Source organism: Pseudorasbora parva, chromosome 20 (genome assembly GCF_024679245.1).
Source record: "Pseudorasbora parva isolate DD20220531a chromosome 20, ASM2467924v1, whole genome shotgun sequence".
Lineage (NCBI taxonomy): Eukaryota > Metazoa > Chordata > Actinopteri > Cypriniformes > Gobionidae > Pseudorasbora > Pseudorasbora parva.
The window spans coordinates 23,505,896-23,521,861 of record NC_090191.1 but is presented as its reverse complement, the minus strand read 5'-3'; the positions used below and the strand labels follow the sequence as shown (position 1 = coordinate 23,521,861).

Genomic DNA, 15,966 nt, shown 5'->3' with positions numbered 1-15,966 from the left:
GTCTTTAATGTGTTTGTAGGCGTGCGGCCAACTGTTTGGCACAAAAAATACTTTCCTAAAAACTGGGCAAACACAATATCTTGTGCAGGGTAAGACCGTTTCTTCAGACACACCAACACACCCCCACAATCCTGTTTATTCTCCATTATGGTCATTAGAGCCTGCCGGTGGCTTGGTGTGTTTGACAGTGTGATACTGCATACATGCATGCGAACATTGCTGTAGGCAGCAGGGAAAACAAATTAGATGAACAAATGTGTGTTTCCATGGACACTTGGAATAGAGCTCCTACTGTATGAATGTTGGCAGGGCTGAACATACTAAACGATATCCAAGCATTTTTTGTTTGTTTGTACAATATTCGTATATATGATTTTAGAAATAAAATGAAGAAGCTGTGCTTGACATCAAAAGCTCATTTGTGTGGTCCTAGCAAGACAATGTTGCAGGGACAAATACCAGAAATGTTTGACCTTGTGGGCATATTTTTGGTCCCAATGAGGAAAACAGCTTATAAATCAAATCACATTTTTTGAAAATGTAAAAATGCATGTTTTCTGCAAGGGTTGTGTTTAGGGTCAGGGTTCCCTGCTGAAAAATCCAGCATGGTCCATGGTCCATGATTATGCTGTTTAGTGTTGGTATAGTGCTGGTCCAGGCTGGTTTATGCTGGTATAGTACTGGATTGCTGATGTGCTGGCATATCCATGCTCTCCTCAAGCAAATGGAGAAGCTGATGGGAGATACTCTGGCCAAATACCCGAGCTCGGAGCCCCCCCCCCCCCCCCCCCCCCCCCCCCCGCACAGCACGTCAGATATCTATAACCTTTCTTCTTTTTAATATAATTAAATGAATGTGTGAACCTGTTAATTTCATATTTACTTGGGAAGTCACATATGTCAAAATCCAGCTGAATTTGAAAAAGTGCACAAATAGTAAAAGGTATGTCGGTGTGGTCAGGAGCATGACATAAGCCCCGTTTCCACCGGAATTACCCGGAACAATTTTTACCAGGAACTTTTTCCCCCCAGACCTGCTGTCTGCATTTCCACTGCGGTCTAAAGTTCCGTGAAGATTAAGCAAATTAGTCCGGTGATGTAGGACTGTGCGCAACTGCTCCTCCCAGTCAGCGACGGACGGTAATCATTTTTGTGCTAGACGTCTGCAACAATAACAAGTATTCAGGAAGAGATTCAAGCAGCGCTGCTTTTGCTGGTTATATATTGGTTTACTAAAGTGGTAATTAACAATGTGACTGAAAAGAGCACTGACGCTAAAGCATATTCTGAACGCTTGTAAAGCTAGATTTAAAATGGCAATAACATTTGTTTATATCAGCTATTACGAATATTGACCGTGAGATTGCTGAGACGAACGCGAGCCATCAGACAGAAAGAGCAATACTGATAGTTACTGAACGCAGAACGAACCTCGCAAAAGACTTTTAAAAACGCGGGTTGAAATGCAATGCTGCGTGAGCTTAACCAATCAGCATGTTCAGCGCCCAAGTCCCACCCTCGAAAGTTCCTAAAATTTGAAAAAGTACTACCTTGCGAGCAGGATGGGAAAGGAGGGGGAAAGGAGGAGGGGGAAATATTTACCCGGAACTTCATTTAGACCCTGGTTCCTGCGGTCGAAACACACAGAGTACCACCTCAAACTTCCTAGTTCCTGGGGAAAGTTCCTGCAGTGGAAACGCGGCTATATTGTTGAAAATAGTGATAGCATGCACTTTCATCAATTGCTAAAAAGAGAATTAATTCAACCACAAAGTTAATGGCCAAGGGCCAAACTAAAGGGAACATTAATCACCATAATGGTGTCTTCAAACAGTCTATAACAGCCTTTGTACATATACCATACACCCTTAGAAAATAAAGGATCTTTATTGGCATCAGCGGTTCCATGAATAACCTTTAACATCCATTGTGGCTGAAAAAAATGCTCTTTAAATCATTAAAATGTTTGTCACACAAAGAAAACAGTCCTTTTAAGAACTGTTCTCTGGTCCTTTGGGAACCTTAAAGGGGGAGGGGGGGTGAAATGCTGTTTCATGCATACTGAGCTTTTTACACTGTTAAAGACTTGGACTCCCATCCTAAACATAGACAAAGTTTCAAAAACTAATGTTGGACGTTTGATGGAGTATTTCTGTGTTAAAAAAAAAATTCGAGTATGGGTCGACTTGACGTTAATAGAACGGAAGGTCCTTGTATGGGCCGTACGGGATCTTCTCCCGGTAGGGTGCGCGCGCGCGTGACTAGCGCGAGAGAGGAAATGCACGGCCGTAAATACTCTCTCAGCTGCAGATCCAGTCGTCCGTGAACACTAATGTCGGTTATAGTCCGCGCCGCGCTCCACTTCATTCCTCCACTTTGACATTAAGCGACTTCAACGCTTCAGCACAGCATTCCGGGAAGGCAGCGCTGCATTTGAACCGATTTGAACGCAGAAATGCATCAGTCGCATCGCAAAGTGGATCTCCACACTCCAAGAAGTGTGTTTTTGACTGAGCCGTCCCAGCGATAAAGGTTCGGTCCTGCTTTGGAAGCAGCCGGTGAGTAAACCTGCTTCAAATGTCTGTACTGTTGCTTATCGTCGCTTATGTAAACATCAGTAAATGACACGATCGCGTGCTTCGTCATTCAAATGCGCTAACGGATTCATTCATTACTGTTCTATGTAACTTACAACGTTACACTAGGCTGACGTGCAAAACCGTTCTGCTTGGTACTAAGGTTTGGTCGCATACAATAGTCCATAAACCGAATCATGTCCTCATAAACTGAGAGTAACTACAGTACTTACCACAGAGACGGACGTCCTGCTGTTGCTGTTTCTATTTCAGCCTCCGAATTAGATTCTGGATCATATCTATTAGCTGAGATCGATAGCAAGGGTTTCTCCACGCTTGAGGACGTCACCGCTTTGCGCATTCGTCATTCTTTAGCTCCGCCCACACGATACGCCTCCAGGTGCTCGGTTTTTTCCGGAAAGACTCAGTACAGCCCAAATTTCTTTTACAAATATAATAAAACTAAAGACTTTTCGGAGATATGAAGGATGCAATACTACTCTATAGGTACTCAAGATTGACATGAGATTGACTGAAACTGAGTGTTTCACCCCCCCTTTAAATAGTCCTATGGAATTGCTGCTAAAAACTTTATTTTGAGTATATGAAACTTTTTCCCAATTGAGTGTATGAAAGAAATAAAGCCTAACTGGTTTGTATTAAGTGAATATGGCAATGCTGTTTTTTTTTTTTTTTGGAGTATTTTAATCATCCTCTGGTGACATCTGCAGATGATTTCATCTAAGGCTGTGTGGCTGTAAGTTGTAAGTTGTCGTGTTTCTGCTTATCTCTTCTCTTTTTTCTGTTCTTGTTGTTCCTCTTATCTTCAGTGATTAACCACAGGTGTCATCACTAATGCTCATTCGTCACTTGTAGTGTTAATCTATTTTATTTTACTAACTGCAACATTGGGTAACACTTTACAATACGGGTGCACTAATATGCATGAATTCATGCTTAGTTAATGCGCAGATAATCATGAGTTAATGTATGACTCATGAAGAACTAACCCATTTATTAATGATTACTTCATTAGCAACTAATGAACATTCAACATGATTAACAGATTAAGTAATCTTTAAATAGTTATGAGCTTAATGTGTCATAATGTAATAATTCCTTAATAACATATTATATTAACTAATAATTAAAATTAACGTGTTAATTACCACAACAGGTCAAAGCCATGCATTTCAACTTCCAGTTTTGTGCTTTAATTAATCATTAGCTAATGATTTACAAAGGTTTCATTATGTTATGACTTTACTTGTTGGGGCACATGACTAATTTTTAATTTAATTGATTAAGTAATATGTTAATAGTCATGTGGCCCAACAAGTAAATTTTGATGTTTGATGATTACTTAATCTAGTAATCATATAGAATCTTCATTATTTGCTTATGCAGTGATTATTAATAAATGGGTTAGCTCTTCATGAGTCATACATTAACTAATAATTATCTGTGCATTTATTAAGCATGAATTCATGCATATTAGTGCACCCATATTGTAAAGTGTTACCCAACATTGGTTGAGTGTCATTTTCACTCCCTATAGTTTGGAACCATTTGAAAAACTAAGCAGTATTTGTATAACACAATTCATTTGGAAAATTGTCTCGATCTTTAACTACAAACACTAAACTGATATGTAGCACTAACATAAGTTTTGTTGTGGTCTTGCTGGACTCATACCAGCACGCAAAAGACATATACTGGTCCACCAGCAACCCAAGCTGGTCACAGCATACAAAACATACACTGGTTCACCAGAACACCAGCATCCTATGCTAATCCGTGTTAACAACATACTTTATGCTGGTGACCCGAAAAGTGTGCGTGTGTGTGTGTCACTTTGTAAATTTGCTCACCTGTTCTTGTTGCTGGAAATCCAGTCTGAAATGAGAGTCACAGCTTGGCGGTGACAGTGTTTGCTTCCAAAACTGCAGGCCAGCATGATCACCTCTCTCTGCAACTCTCTGAGGAGGAGCGAGGGAAGGATACCAGCAGGGAAGTACAGCAGCAGGAAGTTATAGACGGAGGAAGAGGAAAATAAAAAATTAAATACATGTCTACTGAGGTCATTCCCATCTCTGAAGTGGAAAATGTCGGGCTTACACTTTGCAATTCGGTGTCCTTACTTAGACTACATATAAGTTCATAACTGTGATATATAATTCAAGAAGGATGAAATTCAAGACTCACTCGGCCTGATAAGCCGTCTGCATGAAGGAACCGTCAGGGGAACTGGTCGGCCAGCCCAACTTGTGATACTTCGGTTCCACTTGTCTTAGAACATAGTCCTGATGAACAAAACAACAATAAGCAAAGCAACACAAGAAAAACAATAAAACACAAGGAAAGCAAAACCAGACAGAAGTGCAAACAAAAATGAGTGAGTCTGGCTGCCAAGCGGAGAGACAATTCTCTTAAAATAACTGTGTGTTGTATTCATACTTGTACTTTGTAAATGTAAAAAAGCTCACTCCCGACTACATCCACATCATTTATGAAAACTAAGCAGCAAAAATGGGTCATTCGTAAATGTTTAAGATTTTATAAACTAGCTTTTAGCTTTAAAACGTATTAGAATATTTACATATGTAACTGTCTGGCCAAATAATTACACAAGATTTGAACAGAAGATGCTGAGTCCTTGTTAAAAGAGGATGAGAGAGAATGCTGATTGAAATGCTGAATAAATTGTGTTGTTTATAAACAGCATAAGTGTGTGCGTGCGTGTGTGTTTTGACTCGGCATACGGTTGAGGGAAATGTCGCAGCAGGTAATGTCATGGCTAATTTAGCATGACTGCTCTCCTTCATGCCCTCTTACTGAGACGAGTGAATGATCACAATTAGACCCTGCCTCTCCGCAATTCAAATCTTAACACACACTTACACGGATAAAAGCACATAAACACAGAGGACATTGTTTTCCATATTGGGTTGGACCGTACAACTGATTAGGTGTGTTTATAAAGCTGTTAATACAAAAATTGAGTGATAAGTAACAGAGATTGACGATTAGTGATGCACACACACTATCTTTGTGGGGACTCTCCATAGATTTAATGGTTATTATGCTGTACAATCCGTATATCTATCCCCTCACACTAACCTTACCCTACCCATCACACAAAACTTTCTGCAATTTTACATCTTTGAAAAAAATGTGATTCCTGTATGATTTATATGTTTGTTTCCTCAATTTAGGACCTCACAGTCCCAATGAGTCAGTGTGCATTCAAGTTAAAGTCTCCACCGGGATAGAAAAACATGAACACACACACAGGTTTGGACTGATGGTTGAGACACCTGGTCACATGAATTGAAGGCACCTTACTAATTTGCTCCAGCTGTTTCCTGTCTTGCATTACATGTTAAACATCTGCTCTGTCTCACAGTACACACAATAAATGAGAGTTACAGAGAGAAGATGCCATTAAATTCATCACACACTCACTGCCGACACTAAAGGGCCGTCCGTTACAGAGGAGGGGCAGAAATGACTCATGCACACTGAGGGATTGTGGGTAGGCGTGCGAGTGCTATTCTGAATAACAAAGTGATAAATGAATATGAAAGCAGGTGGACAGGTAAGACTGAAGCCGGAGAAACAGAGACGGTGAGTGAAATACTAGCACACTGAACAGTATACACTGCATTCTGCATACTAGTTATAAAAACAGAAAATGGTTAAATAGTTCTTATTCTGGCAAATGACTAATATTTCCCAGTCCGATCAAATAATATCTAGAAGAAGCAGATAAACAGTTGATATAGTGCAGGTTTCATTCGTCACTGGAAATGGAAGGTTGAGTCAAGTGCACTGCATCGTGGGAAACATTATTTCACACAGGGCGCCCTCATTATACACTTGCAGCTGGAAATTGGCATACCACTCACAACATGCATACTTTCAGCTAAAGAAATATTACGAGTATGGTGGTATTGTGAGCCGATGGTGGAGATCTCACTCTGTTATTCATACGTATGAGTTTCTAAAACAGGACTGGACTGTTGTTTTGGATGAAGATCAGAAGAAGTCTTCAGTTCGATCTGTCGAGTCACCTGAGACGTGCTGCTGGATCAGCGGTGTCTTTCTTACAGCATTAGTCAAGGTTAAAACACAACAGACACCAAACTCACGCTGAACAGGCTGTGGTCTTCAGTGCGGTCCAGGAGTTTGTCCAGCTGGTAAAGAGCTCGACTCGCAGCGTGCCAGGGCAGAAACTCAGTCTCCTGAGACAAATAGGAGATCATCTGCAGGGGAACGTTTTGGGGCAAATACCCCGCTCTAGAAAGAAGAGGGAGAGGATAAGAGGATAAGACACAGAAGCACATTTTCAGAATATTTCCCCTTCGGTAGACACATCGTTAACATTTGATTACAAACAGTTCATTTTGTTCATCATTATTCGTTTAGAATAACTGCCAGGCATTGTGCTCTGCGTGGGGAGTCATAATGTGCTGTAAGAAACAAAAAAACAGCTTCTCCTGTACGGCTAACAGTCGTGTTCAATTTGCATAAATCCATAAAACATAAGATTTCTTCTAAAACACAGACATGAGCATTAACAGCACATATCCACTGTCATTTAGAGGTGCACATCAAATCCCAGATGTATTTCAGCAGGACCTTGGGCTCTAGTCAAATGAGACTATCTTTCTAGGCCACACGTCAGTGCTTCTCCGTTTATTTTTGTTCTACCGACTTTTCCTTCGTTCTTTTTAGAAACTCCCACAACTTTCCCACGAGAGCGGAAACAAAGACAAGTGGCCGGTATCCTAGAGCAAAAACATTAGAAAGACAAGGCTGTACAAATCGGCAGATGCTTTGTTTTTTTTTTGGGATAAGGCTCCAAATCAGAACGCTTTAGCAACCACAACGCATCACAGCACCCCTTGGAAAAAGTAAAATCTAGTTGAGATCATATTTATGTTCCAGCTCAAAGGCCTTACTCTGACTCATAATGCCGGAAATTAATCTTCATTTCTTATAATTTCATGCAGGGCACATAAGCGCCCCGTATCAGAGGTCAGGCGAAAAAGGAAGTGATCAGACTTGGAAAACGGACTCATTAAAATCCCGAGGACAGATTCACCCAACACACATTTAATTGGGACATTAATCACAGTTGCTCGCAGACACCCACTGTTGCCCAATGAGGTTTTTAACATTTCCAGACAAACTGATTTGCATTAACATTAGCAGGAGACAATTGAGGATGTTAAGAATTAGAAGCTATTTTCAACATATCCATGGTGAAGTAGGAAATGCAGTTAGAATATAGAGCAAAGGTAAATGAAGAAATGTTTAACTGAGAAAATTTTTAGCTCAAAGGGTTCAAAGAAGCTTGTGCCTAATTAAGATCAGGAATAACCGCTCTTCTTCCTTTGAACAGCCTGTTAATGTATTAAAGAAGGAAGGGGAGTCATCAAAATGCATATTAGTGCAATATCTTTGCTCAATGATATTTAAAAACAGCCAAAATATTTCACAAAATGAGCAAAAGCTAAAAAGTCAGGAATAATTGACATTCAGTGCAAACCCAAAGCTGAGTAGCTGTTAACCTCAGGCATGCATTACTCTTTTCATTAAACAGTTTTGAAAGCCTGGATGCCAGTCCGAACTTAGCCCCGCCCACAAAATGTTTAGGTCAGGCGGTTTGGTCTGGCCTCGCTCCATAGAGGAGTAAGTATCTCTGAACAGAAACTGTTCGGACCAATGAGATCATCAGGTCGGGGTTTAGATGATGATGGACAGATGATCAACACTAACGTAATCATGCACGTCATCAAAGGCGCTTGGATTATATTTCTTCGAATCCTAAATGGAGAGCTTGTTCTTATATGCATTCACCTTCACAATTTCTCACAGAAATGATGATCATGTTGGGTAAGTACTCTGTGTATCATTAAATTCTTTTATTTTTTTACAACACCGGCAAAGATCGTGTATTCCAGCCTGTTTTGAGCGCACGTGCAGACAGGGTTGCCAAGATTTTACAACAAAACCCACCAACTACTAGCCCTACACAATAGCTTCTCAGGGGGTTCTCTGGGGAAAAAATAGCGTTTGAGGGGTAAAATGTGAGTTATTTTGGCAAGGTTACCAGCTAAAATTTGCACTCATGGGTCTATATATCACATAATAGTCGCTTCAACCCGCGGACATAGAAAACAACCCACGGAAAAAAAACGTGGACTTGGCAACATAGTGCAGTTGAGCTCTGTTGACATTTTACAATGCGTCGCTTCGTTGCTCTGATTGGTTGTAGGCATATCCCTAAGCACGCCCCATAATCACAGCCCAATGGAGCAGTTTCAGACTCATATTCTGACTAGAATTGAGTATGACCATGTCAGGTTACAGTTTTGAAGACCATAATTTAGTTTTAACAATGATTAACATTTTCAAGTTTTGGTGTGTAGAATGATTTCCATACATTGATAGTATTGAAACTGCAGTTAACTATAAAACATAAAACTGTGAGCAAAAATTTTATTAAAATAAACAATCAGTTTATAATGATGCCAAGGCTCTTGAAACACTCCTCGGCTGTCATTCTTTCACAACGATTACATGGAAATATCCAATGCTCTCAGGATTGATGTGCACACAACACATGAAGTATGCAGTTTTGACAAAGTCAAGAACTTTTCAGTCTATACATTGCCTATGCATTAATTATGTTGTGTTTGCAATCTAGCTTTAGTGCTCATAAATTACTGCAATGATTTCATTAGTTAATGGTGGCCATATCACATCTAATACTGTATTAAAGTATTAAAACAGAGACAAAATGATAAAGTGTGTATAAAATATTAAAGTATATCAAGTGTGGTTCTTCTTCAGAAGGAAAATCAGGAATTAAAAAAAACATTGCTTCGTAATGCTGTCATTTATATTTAGAGACACTTCCATTATTACAACATTCCGAGAACAGCGACTGGAATAAGGCCATTTAGTTGATCCTTTCCATAAAAAAAAAATATTTTTGAATTATTCAGGGGAACTATTCATTAAAAATAAAAGAACACTGCATGAACATAAAAATATCATGAGGCACTGACATTTTCCCCACTGTTGGCAAGCACAGTAATGAATGAGCAGATCACACTCAGGCTTTTGGGACGTGAGAACACACACACACACATGCACAAACATTGACAGCCACACACACACGCGCACACACACACACATAGACACGTCTGGTTTACTATCTTTGTGGGGACTCTCCATAATACTGTATAAACTGTATATTCAATCCCCTTACACTAACCAGACCCCTAAACCCACTAATCACAAAGCATGTGAAAAAACATTTTACATAAAAAAACTTTAAAAAAAAACTAATTCTGTAAGATTTATAAACTTGTTTCCTCACGGGACCTCCATTTATAGGTCCACCGCGATAGAAAAACATGAACACACACACACACACACACACACACACACACACATACACACACACATACACACACACACACACACACACACACACACACGTTTGTTTTTGTGAAATGTGGGGACATTCCATAAGCATAATGGTTTTTACCGTACAAACCATATTCTCAACTGCCCATATCCCTAAACCTACCCATCACATTCTGCATTTTATTTTCTAAAAAAAACAAACTCATCCTGTATGATTTATAAGCATTTTGAAAAGTGGGGACATGGTGTCCTCATATTTCACTGACTCCTTGTAATAACTGTCATACCCATGTCATTATACACATTTGTGTCCTTATATTTTACAAAAGCACACACACACACAAGCGTCAGTGACATTGAAATTACTCGTGAATAGCATAACCGTCTCTTAAATAAATCATTGACTTTTAAATTGGCCTGTAATTGTAGCTCATTTAGACAAAGCTTGAGCAGAGCATTTCAAGCAGGCCTATTAAGAAGCTCCATCACTGAGACTCAGAGTCAAACTAAAGCTCACTCCGTGCACAAAAACTATCACATCAAAAGAAAATAATATGGAAAAGTAACCAAAATAGTCTCCTGGCACTGTTCTTTAATTCTTTTCTCGCAGATGTGTGAGATGTGTCAACAGAATCGTCGACAGGTGTTGTGATGTTTCACGAGCGCCACGAAACAAACAAGCTTCTGTCTTTATCAACCTGCTGATGATGCTAATGTCAGGTTAGAAACAGATCAGCGTTTTTATGGAAGTTCAAAACGGTGTGTGTCAAGACAAGTAGCTGGTGATCGCAGTGATGACTGTTAACAGAAACTGTTAATTGCTTGAAAATCTGAATGAAAATGACTATTTTTGCATTCTGACACTATCTTCATTCTGTGATTCTTAAACACGATATAGTGTCATATATTTCCTGTTTGTGTTCCTTTTGTTTTGTAGTCTTTAAATTTGTAGTTTGCCTTAGTTCCTGTTCTTGTTTTCCCTTGTTTAGTCTGATTTTAGGAAGAGGCGGCCGTGAGGCTTGCCACAGTACATGCTGTGTTCCTGTCTGTCCTTTTCTATTTGTTTGTGAAGTGTCCTGCTTAATCCAGTATACTCGATCAGAGCTCTTAAACCTCAGATACACTTCTTACAGTGATCCGGGTTTATCTACGTCCTTGTTGGAGAAATTACAGGAATTAAATATATCAAGTCATTCAACACCATGGCTGCCGACCAAAAAAAGGACGCCTCTCAGGAACCTTTGCCAGGTTCAGGAGACGCCCTTACTGGCCATCACTCCCAGCCCTTTTGCTGTCAAATGTTAGATCCATACGGCACAAAATGGATGAACTCCAACTCATGTTACAAATCAACAAAGACTACAGTGACTGCTCTGCCATCTGCCTGAGAGAGACCTGGCTGGATCAAGCGGTAACACTTCCAGGTTTCACATTATTCCGTGCCGATAGATTATCACCCAAATTATCGTGCAAGTCTAAAGGTGGTGGTACTTGCATAATGATCAATGAACGCTGGTGTACAATCTCTACAGAACTCGCCCATGTATGCTCACCTCACCTTGAATACCTCACTGTCAAATGCAGACGTCAGTAATTATGATCTGTGTGTATATTCCACCTGAAGCTAACCCTATTACCAAAAGTTTTGGGGGTATCGCATTACAAGTAACTTATAATAAGATTACTTTTTCAAGTAACTATTAAAGTAATGCATTACTTTTCAAATTTACAACAAAATTTACAAAAAACACGTAAATTATTTTATTAACATTTATTTGACAGACAGGTCTCCTGTCCCCAAATCAAGAGTAAGTGCAGAGGTGTTGTGTGTGAAGGTGCAAACCAGTAAACTGACAATGCAAGTAAACCATGTTTACATGACTTTATTAATAAACCGGGTTATTTCCATGTAGTGACGTCAAAAATAATAATGTTCGTATCTGACTCAGAGTTTTTCAAATGTTACGTCAGTTGTGATTTTAAATAAAGCGCGCACTGTATCAGATTCAGCAGAAGATTTATGACTCATATTATCCCTCATGAAGTTCCAGATGAGGCGTTTTGACTGAACCTCTTCTACTTCTACTGCATGAGAAGAGAACACATCTTTACAATTTTCCGGATCTTAAAAGAGTCTGCGTTTGTGATATATGTCCTTATTTCATGTAAAACGCTAGCTCGCTCTGTCTGGATGCGTTTAAATCTGCTCTTAGTTTGTGTTTTTGTCACCTATCGCGCATGCGCACTTCAATAAGCAGACAGAAAGCAGGTTAATGCGTTTACATGCAGCATGAAATCAAGGTAAGAGACAAAAAACTACCTGTCCCGACCAGTTTATGCTTATGCCATTTATGACCTTACTCCGATAAAAGAAAACAGGTTACCGCGTTTACATAACCATGTTCACTGTCGCCTTATTAGGCATAATCGGCTTAAGAACGCACCCATTGATGGTGAACCTATCTCTTATCACTGATACATTCAAATTCCTTGGGACGCATATCAGCAATAACCTCAAATGGAAGATCAATACAGATCATATCTACAAAAAAGCCCAGAAAAGACTTTTTCATCTCTGACAGCTTAAGAGGTTTAGAGTAAGGTTTCATCTACTGCTCCGCTTCTACACGGCCATCGTTGAAAGTATCCTCACCACATCCATCACAGTTTGGTTTGGCAGTCTAGATACACTTTCCCGAAAGAAACTGCAGCGCATCATTAACAGAGCATCCAAAGTTATTGGTTCACCTCTACCATCCCTTGAATCACTCTACCACAAACGGAGGCTACGCAGAGCCCACGAGATAATACCCTGCCAGAGGGCAGTAACTGGAAGGCGTTATAGGACAATCGCCACCAGAACAACAATTGAGTTTCAGTCAATCTCATGTCAATCTTGAGTACCTATAGAGTAGTATTGCATCCATCAATATCTCCGAAAAGTCTTTAGTTTTATTATATGTATAAAAGAAAGATAGGCTGTACAGAGTCTTTCTGAAAAAAAACGAGCGGATGGAGCTAAAGAATCACGAGCGCGCGCAGCTGTTGCAGAAAGCGTGGAAAAGAAAACGTTACCCTAATAAACCATGGCAATCTATCAGATTCAACTAATACAGATATGATCCAGAATCAGATCCGGAGGCTGAAATAAATTGAACAGGAGAAGCAGCAACAGCAGGACATTCGTCTCTGTGGTATTGTATTTAGTGGCTTGTCAACATGTATGTGTGTTTAGTCGTAGTTTATGAGGACATGATTCGGTTTATAGACTATTGCATGCGACTAAACCTTAGCCGTAGCAAGCAAAACGGTTTTGCACGTCAGACTAGTGTAACGTTATACAGAGAACAACAATGGAGTAACCGTTAGCGCAGATATCAACAGCGCAACTAGGTTGCCAGGTCGAGGCCACAAAGGGTTTGAAATTTGTGCAATGTTTCGATTGTATGAGTCGCCGTTTCATACAAGATCTGGCAACTGAACAACCTTGGAATAGCAAGACTGGGAACTTTTATCGTTGGGACCGCTCCATCAAAAACACACTTCTTTGGTACTATTTTGATTTCGGGAATTCCTGTGACAGCAGTGAGAACAGCGTTTATGGGCGTCATTGGCTCTTCCGCTCTAGTCACGCGTGCGCACACCCTTCTGGGAGAAGAGCCCATACCGCCCATACAAGGACATTCCGCCCTGTTGACGTCAAGCGGACCCATACTCGGAAAAAAAACTCTCCGAAAATTTCTTTTGACACAGAAATACTCCATCAAACGTCCAACTTAGTTTTTGAAACTTTGTCAATGTTTAGGATGGGAATCCAAGTCTTTAACGGTGTAAAAAGCTCAGTATGCATGAAACAGCATGTGAAGGAACCCCCCTTAAATGACATTTTCAGAGTAGTATGTTTGAGTTCACAGTACCCAAAAAGTCCCCAGATGACCTACTACTTCTGGTGAGATTCTAAAGTGTACTTTCGATGGACACTTTACTATCCCATGAGGACACGGGAGAGGATTTATGAATAACAGTGAAGCGACGCAAATGACCCGGGCAGGTCACGTGAGAGTAACAGCATGGTTGACTACCCATACTTTATTCATACATATTCAGACTATATAAAACATATACTACTCAGTGTGTGATTTCGGATGCAGCGGTAGTGTTTGCAGTGTTAACTTGTTGGGTTTTGTCCTTGTTTATCGAGTTTGCACAGTTCTGATTTCCACATTTTCTAGTGCCTCTTTTTTGTGGTTATTTTCCATTAGCTTATCTGCATTTGGAGCCTCAATCCTTTGTTGTCTAAGTGCACCCCAACACCTGTATTATTTTTAAGCAAGTATGTTAAAATCCTTAATCATTGTATTATATTATATTATATTATATTATATTATATTATATTATATTATATTATATTATATTATATTATATTATATTATATTATATTATATTATATTATATTATATTATATTATATTATATTATATTATAAACTTGATTTAATTCGTTTTGACAGAGACTGAAATATGATCCAAACATGTTTGGACTTTTCAGTCCAAAGCCTCGGTAAACTGTTGCTCCAGAGAACAACTTAATAACTCTGCGCTTTAAAGAAGGATTTATCGAAGATGCAAAAGCTATGCAATTAACCCAATTATGTTCATCCATTAACAATGCAAATTAAATATGATCTTCAGTCTCCCACTAGACTTCAGTAACACCATCTTTCTTCTCAATTGATCCAGTAATTCATTGGCTTTGTGAGGCAGTATTGATCTGTGTGAGTGACTCCCATATGAGCACCGGGGCATTTCATTAGGTAACACCGCTCGAGGCAGCGGCGCCCATTCAGTTTCCTCAGTCAAATGAATGCTCTTTGTCATCCCAGTAATTTACAGAGAAATGAGACATTTTACACATTGTGCCATTTTTAATACGCAGGTTGGCATTTTCGCTTCTTGAGAACATAAGAGCCAATAACCTCCTCGACAGATCTGAGCCCTGAGGTTGAATTAGACATCCTGCTAACATCCGCTTCTTTTTATTAAGAGCAGCTGCAAACAAAAGCTGAGACAAACAATATGTACAAACCAGACTGAAATCAGGAACAAAAGGATTTGCCTTCAGTGCTTTAAAGTTTCAATTATCAAGCTGTGCGCTAAACAAGGCCGAGTCAAATAAACCGGCTAAATGAACATGACGTACTACAAACGCAGGAGGAACAGGTTTCCCTTCTCGGCTCAATGTATTGACAATAGATGCCAGTTTCCCTGCGGGTTTGTCGTCACTTGACTGAGCCGTCATGGTTAGGAAACATCTTTGGTCAAAATCACAAATCTCCACATGCCTGTTAAAGCCTCGTCTAACTCAACATGAGCCGCACAGCGCCGGCAGATGAGCCTGTCGTTTCAAAATGATGAACAGCGGTGCTAATGCTAGCAGAGCATCTGGCAGCTTCCTCATTTAGTTTGGCGGGAGAATAAAAATGACTGTCCAAAGTGAATGAATTTCACAATCTGCACAAAGCAGCACCTAGATTCAATGTCTAAGAAAGTCCACCAGTGATACTCCAACACTGATTTGGCTTGAGAAAGGAATCAGTGGGTTTGTAGCATCTACAGTAGCTGACAGCGACTGAATATTTCCTTCATTAAGCAGAATGAGTGAGTTTGTGTCGAACAGAGAGGACCTTAGGGAGAGCAGTCATTGCTGAAGAGACTAATAGCAGCTTGGCCGCCTGTGGCGTGATAATCTCTGTTTTTTCCATCTACCTTCACCATTCTGTCTTTCCTCGTCTCACATTAAAGGACAATATGTGAGTTTCTAGCTAATGATTAAGCTCTGAGGGATCTACACAATGAGACAGCAGTGGAAAGGCGGGGAAACAGAGGTTTTCCCTCGCTTTCTTATTATCCACTCTCGCAGTAACGGCTCAGTAGTCTCACCGCAGGTTT

General features: G+C 39.9%; 1 protein-coding gene across 1 annotated transcript in view; it reads right to left on the bottom strand.

The window, feature by feature from the left end:
• Positions 1-15,966, bottom strand: part of LOC137049459 (thyrotropin-releasing hormone-degrading ectoenzyme-like) — a 164,880-nt gene that overhangs the window by 20,581 nt on the left and 128,333 nt on the right. Inside the window, exons 13-15 of the mRNA XM_067427978.1 lie at positions 6,728-6,875; positions 4,782-4,879; positions 4,448-4,555 (exon numbers count right to left, since the gene is read on the bottom strand). Of these exons, the coding sequence (XP_067284079.1) occupies positions 4,448-4,555; positions 4,782-4,879; positions 6,728-6,875 (354 nt within the window). The remainder of the gene's footprint in view (positions 1-4,447; positions 4,556-4,781; positions 4,880-6,727; positions 6,876-15,966) is intronic.